The sequence below is a fragment of the Babylonia areolata genome, chromosome 7 (assembly GCF_041734735.1).
Source record: "Babylonia areolata isolate BAREFJ2019XMU chromosome 7, ASM4173473v1, whole genome shotgun sequence".
NCBI classification, from domain to species: Eukaryota; Metazoa; Mollusca; class Gastropoda; order Neogastropoda; family Buccinidae; genus Babylonia; species Babylonia areolata.
Window position 1 is genome coordinate 2,981,497 of NC_134882.1, and position 10,688 is coordinate 2,992,184.

General features: G+C 42.3%; 1 protein-coding gene across 1 annotated transcript; it reads right to left on the reverse strand.

Annotated features, from left to right (window-relative positions):
• Positions 1–37: 37 nt before the first annotated feature.
• LOC143284127 (nudC domain-containing protein 2-like) lies at positions 38–10,485 on the reverse strand. The gene is made up of 4 exons (XM_076590782.1): positions 10,160–10,485; positions 7,743–7,791; positions 3,929–4,080; positions 38–2,524 (listed from the first exon to the last, which is right to left on the reverse strand). Exons 1-4 carry the CDS (start codon positions 10,343–10,345, stop codon positions 2,453–2,455), a joined length of 459 nt encoding a protein of 152 aa, XP_076446897.1. The 5' UTR covers positions 10,346–10,485; the 3' UTR covers positions 38–2,452.
• Positions 10,486–10,688: the final 203 nt, after the last annotated feature.

A 10,688-nucleotide genomic window follows, 5' to 3' on the forward strand; every position in this document is an offset into this window, starting at 1 on the left:
TGGGGAAAAAGGTTTCACTCAGTGTGAAAGCTCACAGGGTTTATTTTGAAACTGAACAACTCTGCCACATTAGGAATGAGCATGGTTCAAACCTTTAGTACACAATGGTGCTTTCTCAGGCACACACACACAATCATATACCCATGCCAAGGCAATTCATTTAACATTTAAAACCAATCCAACTTTGTAAATTGAAATACAAAGCACAACAAACCTCCTTCATACTTTGCTCTTATTTGACGTTAAAATAATTAAGAAGAAAAAAGATATCACAAAAAAAAGAAAAAAGCTATCAATAAATACTCCTAAGAGAGGTGAAAGGCTTTTAAGATCAAAAAACTCCTGAAGAAACGAAGAACTTTTAGCCAGTATAACAATTAGCTGTCTTGAAATATCTGTACTACTCTTTGTACTGTTAGAATACAAATCTGATTCACCCATCCCCATCACAACCCACTGATAAGATGAAATCTTTCAACCCTGATTCAGCTGTGAGTAATTATCAACATACACTAAAATGTCTTTTAAACTGGTAAGTCTGTTGAGCAGCAACAGCAGCAATATATATAATATATATATATATATATCATTTTGCTTATGTTTTGGCAAGACATGACCTACAGATGAGCAGAATTATGGTGAAGAGTACCATTCAAAACATGGCCCATACAGCCAGCCACAAAAGACTTGACACGTACACTGGGCCCATAAAGCAACACAGAGCTGAAGTTCCCTCTCCATACTTATTCACTGCACACATACACACACTCACAGGTGCACACACTACACACTCACTGGTACACATCTCAGCTGTACAAAGAAGCAGATAATTCCAGTTTTGGGTGAATCCTTAGTTCTGGAGACAGCATCAACTGTGAAGAGAGCCGAGTCATTTCCTTCAATGAAAGCAGGCACCGTGCTTTTTCCTGGACCTATGTTCTATTATAGCACTAGGCACTATGCTCTGTCATGGAACAATGTTCCATCATAGCACTAGGCACTAAGTTCTATTATAGCACTAGGCACAATGCTCCATCATAGCACTAGGCACTATGTTCTATTACAGCACTATGCTCTGTCAGACTATGTTCTATTATAGCACTATGCTCTGTCATAGAACAGTGTTCCATCATAGCACTAGGCACTATGTTCTATTATAACACTAAGTACTATGCTCTTTCATAGCAGAATGTTCCATCATAGCACGAGGCACTATGTTCTATTATAGCACTAGGCACTGAGCTCTGTCTTAGCACAATGTTCCATCATAGCACTAGACACTGTGTTATATCACAGTACTAGGCACTATGTTCTATCATAGTACTATGCTCTGTCATAGCACTAGGCACTATGCTCTGTCATAGAACAATGTTCCATCATAGCACTAGGCACTATGTTCTATCAGTACTAGGCACTGTGCTCTGTAATAGAACAATGTTCCATCATAACACTAGGCACTATGTTCTATCATAGTACTATGCTGTCATAGCACTAGGTACTTCTCTCTCATAGCACTATGTTTTGTCATAGCACTAGGCACTATACTCTCTCATAGCACTAGGCACCATGCTGTCAGCACTAGGCAATATGCTCCATCACAGTGCTAGGCACTATGCTCCATCACAGCTCTAGGCACTGTGTTCTGTCAGAACTAGGCAATATGCTCCGTCACAGCACTTGGCAATATGCTCTCTCATAGCACTAGGCACTATGCTGTCAGTACTAGGCATTATGTTCTGTCATAGCACAAGATTATGTCATAGCACTACGCCCTGTCCTGAGAGCTCTATACTTCAACAAACCTCAGGAACTCCACAAATTCTTTGATGAAAACATTTCCCATGTTTTCCCCTATTCCACTGGTGAGCAAGAGTAATCATTAAAAAAAAAAAAAAAAAAGACCTGACTAAGTGGACTGGGTTACGCTGCTGGTCAGGCATCTGCTTGGCAGATGTGTAGTGTATGTGGATTTATCCGAATGCAGTGACCCCCCTTGAGCTACTGATACCACTGATTTAAAAAAAAAAAAAAAAAAAGTGTCACAAACTGCCAGACTGAATAGCTAATGAACAAGCATGGCAGGAAATTATTTTGAAGTTTCACAGGACTTGTACACGCACACAGAAGCGAAACCTGCACAGTTGTTGGCCTTTCATCGCCAGCATTTCGTGTCAGCCACAGGTCAAGCACACAGGAGATCAGCCACACGATCTGAGGCTTGTTCAATAGAAAAGGAACTGTGTTGACCACAGCTACAGAACAGGTGCAAATCCTTTGAACTCTGAGGACGTTTCATCTTCTTTAACCTTTACACATGTCATCACTCAAGAGAGTAAACACACACACACACACACACAGACCAAACTGTCTGAAGACCTCCCAGGAAGAACACATGCCTCCCAGACAGCAAGCATTTTGCTGTCGCAGCAGTCACTTCAGTCTTCACTGTGTGTTAGGAGAACTGTGGTCCCCCACCCTGGTAGTTGCCGGTCATTGTGGCCCCGCTGAAGTCAAATCCTGGGTTCTGCACAGCAAAATGTTCTGCTCGAGACAGGGTTCGTGCATGGTTGTGAAAGTCTTGGAAAAATATCCAGGGCTGGAAAATTCTTGGGAAAAGTATGTTTTGCCCTTCAGGGTTTGGAAAAGTCTTGGAATCTAAAAAAAAAAAACAACAAAGATGGGCACAACAGCCAAGTGGTTCAAGCGTTGGACTTTCAATCTGAGGGTTCTGGTTTAGATTCCTGGTCACAGTGCCTGGTGGTTAAAGGATGGAGATTATCTCCCAGGTCAACAGACGTGCAGACCTGCTAGTGCCTTAACCCTCTTCGTGTGTATACGCATGGAGAAGATCAAATACGCATGTTAAAGATCCCATAACTCATGCTGGCGTTTGGTGGGTTATAGAAACAAGAACACACTAAGCATGCACCCCACCCTCATGCCCCCATGCCCTCCCCCCAAAACAGTATGACTGCCTACATGGCGGTGGTAAACATGGACATACAAGCCCACTCCTGCAAACACGTGAACATACCCAGCATGCACCCCACCCCCACACCCTCCACCAAAACAGAATCACTGCCTACATGGCAGTGGTAAAAATGTCATACAAGTAAGAGCTCACTCAGGCAAACAAGTGAACGTGGAAGTTGCAGTCCACAAACAAAAAAGAAGAAAACAAAAGCCTTCACTAGTGGTTGTACCATTCAACAAAGTGCTCAATGCATTCAACAAACAATTAAAAAAAAGAAAAGGTGGTGAAAATTAACACTGATACTGGGACATCCGCTGATCTCTTTCATCATTGGTACAGCAAGTTGGGTTTTTTTTATTCCTTTTGGCACTGTGTTTGGTGTGGAAAATTATCAGAAAAAGGATGGAATTTTGTTTGGTTACATCTGTGGGAACTATGTGAAGACAACAGGCTGAAGTTAAAACGGACACGTGTGCGTGAATATTCAAAAAGTCATCGCTGTCATGTGACAGAAGACAGATACAAGATGATCAAGATTTGAAATGGCTTTCCTGTTCACTTTAATAAGTCACTAAATCTTTTTAAGCAACCAACTTTTTCTCCATCAACCTTGGGACTGACCAGCCGTAACAGGATGACCATGTCCACAAAGGACTTTCCAAGTGGTTCATTTAACGACTAAACCTGTTTTCTCCTTAACTGGTCAAATGGATCAGCTGAATAAAGTACTGGTCATTTTCGATACAACTTGAGGTGTTTGTTATGAAATTTCTATATACACATGTAAACATCTGCTCAATCCTATCTATAGATGTATGACACGAAAAGACTATCTGTATTCTAAGTACTTCAGACAGGAGAAAAAAACGTTATTTTTCCATGTTTAAGTTATAAGAAAAAAAATATATATATCAATAAAAACAGATATTTTAAAAGTCATCATCCAACTCTCACCTCAAACTGAAACCTCTGCAGAGTGAGTTTTTTCTGCATTTCATCAAAGGTGTGTGGGTCAGTCACGTAGGCATCGGTCAGCAAGGACTTCCAGCAGTGGTCTGCAGTGGTCAACGATTTGCTCAGACACACACGAAGCACCTGTCTGTCCTCTGCCAATATCACAGATTTAAACGACACCTTAGTAATGTCAGATTTTAGTCATGTGAACAGTGTCTCTCTCAGTGTGTGCAATGTTGTGTGAGAGACTGGGGAGAACATGCCGGGACAAGCTGCAATGGCAAAGCGGTTACTGTTGTGGACTAACGACTGGGAGGATGCAGGTTCAATCCCCATCAGAAGTGGGTTGTTTCGGCCCATGGCCAGCTCCTACCCACAGTTGAGCATGCCATGGGCACAAATAAGAAAACAGAACCACACAGTCGAAGGCAAAGGTCATCCACTTCATGGATGCATCTTTGGGTGCATTTGCTCAATTTTCCTGACCAGCACTGCAGGTGTCTGCATCTCTCAGCCTGGTTGACACAGGGATATGTATTTAGACTACAGCCTTGCCCAGTGTCCCAAACCTGACACACGGATATGTATTTAGAGTACAGCCTTGCCCAGTGTCCCAAACCTGACACAGGGGTATGTATTTAGAGTACAGCCTTGCCCAGTGTCCCAAACCTGACACAGGGATATGTATTCAGAGTACAGCCTTGCCCAGTGTCCCAAACCTGACACAGGGATATGTATTCAGAGTACAGCCTTGCCCAGTGTCCCAAACCTGACACAGGGATATGTATTTAGAGTACAGCCTTGCCCAGTGTCCCAAACCTGACACAGGGAGAAGTATTTAGAGTACAGCCTTGCCCAGTGTCCCAAACCTGACACAGGGGTATGTATTTAGAGTACAGCCTTGCTGAGTGTCTCAAACCTGACACAGGGGTATGTATTTAGAGTACAGCCTTGCCCAGTGTCCCAAACCTAACTGGACCCCCACAGCAGCATCTTAATGATCCCCATCTTCATCAAAATGTAGAAAACAAAAACTCCCAATTTTGGGGGCACAAAAAAAACCCACATTGTCAATGGTTGGAAATGAAAACCCGACATCCATACAGTTTATGTCTACTAGCATTTTGTAAACTACTTTAAAATTCAATGATGTAAATCAGTTGTGAACTACGAGTAAACATGACATGAGAATTGCAGTCCACCAGTGCAGAAGAGACTACAGACCTGGTTATTTTTTCTACCTGGGTGGGCACATCATTCACCAGGCTACTGCTCCACTGTGTGTGTGTGAGTGTGTGTGTGTGTGTGTGTGTGTGTGTGTTTTGTTGTTGTTTTTTCCTTCCTTTAATTCAATGTCTTTCCACTCTGAGTGATATTAGACATTAATGTGAGTGTGTGCGTGTCTGTGTGTGCATGCATGCGAGCATGTGCACGTGTTTATGTATGAGTGAAAGGGAATATACAAAAAAGGAAACAGAATAATTCATTTAACATGCTATAAACACTGAAAAGTAACATCAAAATTAACACTAGACTAATTAACAACAAAAAAAAGGCGTATTATATCTGTAGCCAGTCAAATTACAGGAACCCTGTGTTTGGACAATGTAACACTACAGGAATTCAGCAATCCATTAAGTGCGCGTGTATATTTCTAAGCACACGCGCGAGTGTATTTCTAAGCACACGCGCGAGTGTGTGACTGCAAGTATGTGTGTGAGAAGTGTGTGTGTGTGTGTGTGTGTAAGGGAGCAGGATATTTCATAGTCATAATAGACTGACTGAAGAATCTTTGACTGTGTTTAATTCAGCTAGCCAATTTTTTTTAATAAAATATTCAACAGGAAAATTCTCTAACAGGAGAGTAACCCAGCTCTGTGTGTGCCTCAAAAAACAAAAACAACAAAACAAAAAAACCCCAACTATATAAGTCTTTTGTTTCAAAGCATTTTATTATTCCCAACTGCATTCCTTTTCATCACAATTATAAATAAAATTAGGGTTGTTCTTCCCAGGGAGTACATGTTACCACAATGCAGCACCACACACACATATATAGAGCTGTTCTTCCCAGGGAGCACACGTTACCACAATGCAGCACCACACACACATACATAGGGCTGTTCTTCCCAGGGAGCACACGTTACCACAATGCAGCACCACACACACATATATAGGGCTGTTCTTCCCAGGGAGCACATGTTACCACAATGCAGCACCACAAACACATATGAAATTAGGGCTGTTGTCCCAGGAAGCACATGTTACCACAATGCAGCACCACAAACACACATATATAGGGCTGTTCTTCCCAGGGAGCACATGTTACCACAATGCAGCACCACAAACACATATGAAATTAGGGCTGTTGTCCCAGGAAGCACATGTTACCACAATGCAGCACCACAAACACACATATATAGGGCTGTTCTTCCCAGGAAGCACATGTTACCACAATGCAGCACCACAAACACACATATATAGGGCTGTTCTTCCCAGGGAGCAAGTTACCACAATGCAGCACCACAAACACACTTTTGTGTGTGTGTGTGTGTGTGTGTGTGTGTGTGTGTGTGTGCATGTGTGCATGCAGATGTATTCATTTTTTTCAGTATCGAAGAATTTTGCCAGGGGCAACCCATTTTGTTGCCATGGGATCTTTCACATGCGCTATGTGCATGGTGCACACAGGACCTTGGGTTATAGCCTCATCCTAAAGAGAAGCTCCAAGATTGTGACTCAAAGGTCTAGTGAAGGGGGAGCGGGGGGAGGGGGGGGGGGGTAGATGTAAACATCCTGGACTGGTGTGGAACCTGAACCTGTGGGCACTCACTTCATGGATGGGTGCATTGCCACTAGACCACCACTCAGTTATACTTGTAATGTTTGTGGAATTTGAGGAGGAAGGTAGCAGAGTGGTTAAGCACTTATCTACCAATACAGTGTCCATGAGGGTCTGGGTTCGATTCCCTCTCTCAACCTTTCTCCCAAGTTTGACTGGAAAATCAAACTGAGTGTCTCATCATGTGGATGGAACAATAAACCGAGGTCCTGTGTGTAGCCTGCACTGAAAAAGAACCCATGGCAATAAAAGTGTTGTCCTCAGGCAAAATTATGTAGAAGAAGTCTACTCTGATAGGTACACAAATAAATATACACATGCTGTCAAGGCCTGACTTGCACATTGGGTAATGCGACTGGTCAGGCATCTGTCAAGCAGATGTGGTGTGGCGTATATGGATTTGTCCAATCACAATGACGCCTCCTTGAGAAACTGAAACTTGTGGCGTTGTTGTTACCAGGAAGCTTGCTCACTCACATCTATGCTCCCAGGCAGGGTAATGAGTTCAGTTTTATTCAGTCAGTACCAACAGCCACAATATTGCTGACCCACAGGTAGCTACAGAACTAAACTCCCCCAACTTTTAAGCTGTGATTATCTGGGGTTTTCTCCTGTTAACTAAAACCTTGCTGACCCACAGATAGCTACAGAACTAAACTCCCCCAACTTTTAAGCTGTGATTATCTGGGGTATTCTGTTAACTAAACCCTGAGCTCTTACAATAAGTTATTACCCATGGCAACAAAATTTGTTGTTCTCTGGCAAAATTCTCTAGAAGGAATCCACTCTGATAGGTATACAAAAAAAAAAAAATATATATATATATATATGCATGCACTCAAGGCCTGACTTAGTGTGAAGGGTTATGCTGCTGGTCAGGCATCTGCCTAACAGATGTGGTGGAGCATATATATGGATTTGTCAAAATGCAGTGACACCTCCTTAAGAAATTGAAACTTCTACAATACTGACCTATGGTCCATGTGGAATCATCAGGGTGTACAGCCTCACTCAGTCCTCCCTGCAACAGAATAGGAACAACAGCCAGTATTGGATTTATTTATTCTGGATGATACAATGTTAATCAGGATCTCGGTTTTCAACTATCATTCTGTCTTCTCAGAGAAATCTGATTTCCCTGGATTATGAGAAAAGAAACAAATATTACAAAGTTTCAGTTTCAGTTTCAGTAGCTCAAGGAGGTGTCACTGCGTTCGGACAAATCCATATACACTACACCACATCTGCCAAGCAGATGCCTGACCAGCAGCGTAACCCAACGCGCTTAGTCAGGCCTTGAGAAAAAAGAAAGAAAAAAAAAAAAGGGTGAATAAATAATAGATAAATACATATTACAAAGACAAAAGAAAAAAGATTTACTTCAGAGATTTTATATAAAGCATCTGCTCCCCACCCACCTTTTTTTTGTTGTTGTTGGGTTTACTCCCAACAGGTGACAGGCAGTACTGGGTTACAAGCACATATGTAAAGACAAGTACATCAGTCCTCCATCATCATCAATATAAACAAAACAGTCTCAAAGTCTGTGGCCTTTCAAACCCTGCTCTCATGGTGACCTCAGTTTCGATACTCTTCCACTTCTGTGCTTGGGGTGAGTCCTGTCAGTGTTTTCAGTGTCAGCATATTCATGGGGGGCTGTTGTTTGAGGGACGTGGTGGTGATCTCCACTCTGGGAGGGACACTCACTCAGTCTGGCTCCGCAACTAAGCCATCATTGTCGTTAGTAGGGGGCTTAGTAGGTGGTGTCCTAGGTACGTTAAATCAGAACAGGCACCACTGAACACCACCGAAGTGACTCAGCAGCAGTGCAGGGTCTCCTCTGGTGTGTGGCCTCCTGGCAACCTAACATCGATGCTTCCCTGCGGACTGCTGACGCTGGAACTGTGATGGACGAACCCGGGTGTGGCCGAGTGCGGGGAAATCTAAATGAGTTGCATGGGAGTAATGCCATTGAAACGGTGCAGATGATGGGGCAGCAAAAAAAAAAAAAAAAAAAGAAAAAAAAAGACAAGAACGTCAGTCTCAGTACAATGCTGAAGCTTCTCTTTATTTTCGTGCATGCACGTACAACACAGCTTCAGAGAAGGACCCAAGTAGTGGAAATGAGATGATACAGGAGACTACTTGGCATTTCCTACCAGGACTACATAACAAATGAAGACACCAGGAAAATCATTAGCAGGTTGATCAGTATGAAGTCCTACTGATCACAGTGAAGAAAAAGGAAAATCAGATGGAATGACCACATGACAAAATCTGATGGGCTCTCCAGAACCATTCTTCAGAGAGCAGGGGAAAAGGAGATGTGGTGGACAGCAGAAGTGGGCAGACAGGAGCTTTGCCCAAACTCAGGGCCTATCACACAACCGCCAGAAATGGAGAATACTGGTGATGCACTCAGCAGTGCAGCACCCCATCTAGGAAGCCAGGTTCTGGGACCAGTGACAGTGACAGTCTTTCCATTCACATCCACTGCATGATCAATGCTGGTGAGCAGCTGGCTTCAAGCCAAAAATTTCTACAGATGGTATGTCTGTCATGTGGTTTGAACCCACACCCCTCCCACTGGTCTGGTCAGTCTTTGACATTAACCCACATTAAAAATATATCATGTCCACCTCTGCTTTGTGCTTGAGCACATTTGTGTGTGTGTGTTTTTGTGGCCTGGTGGCATGCTTCCTGTGTGCAGACAATCACACACTCATATCTATCTATCAGTATATATCTACCTATCTACACACACACACACACACACACACATATACATACATATAGATATATATCTGCCTGGTAAGACAAGTTACAGATTCTTATGCAGATTTAGATTTGTTTATGCTTTGATGCCTCCTTGAAACTGAAACTATATCTACAATTTCAAAAATCATATTTTTCGAGCAGCCACAAACCACATCTTTTTCAACACCATGAGCTGACTGATGTCTTACTTGCATATAACTACAAACTGAATCTTTAAGAATCTTTGATAGCTTTTATGCCATGATGAATATAGATGAAGCTTGGAGGTGGGGATACATGTGCATGTGTTGGGATGATGGGGGTTAATTTGTGATGGCAGCTACAAAACTAAGTCCCTTTGCCCGCTGAAGATTCCAATTTTAAAAGAAGGGTATCTAAACAGCAAACGGAAGACATTTTGCATCGACAGTGGGGAATGGATCATATTAGCTAAAGCCAGCCATAGACACTAACATTAGTGTCTATGACTCAGCATAATAATGAACCAGCATAATTATATTTCTGAATGACTGAAGTGTATACGCCTCAGTTTGACTGGGATGTTCGCCTTTTTTCTACTATACAAATGAAACAGACAGGACACGCCAGAAGTGGATCAGTTCAATGCTTACATTTATTAATACTTCTCCACTCACGACGACCTTTAAAAGTCTGGGTTTTATGTCACACTTGACAAGTTTGGCAGTGATTGGTTTGCCAGTGTTTACTTCAACATAAACCTCTTCCAGCGTCTGCCACCACTTTCCCCATTCTGTCTTGCAAGCCACAATTCCACTTTTCTCGTCAAAGTGAGCCATTTAGGACCTTCATATACAAAAAAAATCGGTCTGATATCAGACAAATGTTTGTCAAGTCGTATATCAGCGCTAAACACAGGCAACTAAACTGCCAACTTCCCAAAACAAAGCACATGCGGCCAAAATGTTCGTCTGCCTTTCAAAACTCTTCAGTCAAAAAGTCCAGATGTTTAAAAACAATTGGAGATTTTCCAGTTAAGAATACAAATAGTTGAAGCAGATTTTGACGCACCTATTGATCTAAAACCAAGATCAAAATGACACAACATTCTAGTTTTATATACCCGGTAATAAACATGACAAACTTTTGCCCCAAAGAATCAGTATTTCATTATTATCATAC

Excerpts from the sequence above, each read along its gene's own strand:
- LOC143284127 (XM_076590782.1), bottom strand. The coding sequence starts at position 10,345 with ATGGCTCACTTTGACGAGAAAAGTGGAATTGTGGCTTGCAAGACAGAA. Across the intron at positions 7,792-10,159 it reads GTGGAGAAGTATTAATAAAT|GGAGGACTGAGTGAGGCTGT; the intron begins GTAAGCATTGAA and ends ATTCTGTTGCAG. Across the intron at positions 2,525-3,928 it reads TGCAGAGGTTTCAGTTTGAG|AACCCAGGATTTGACTTCAG; the intron begins GTGAGAGTTGGA and ends TTTGCTGTGCAG.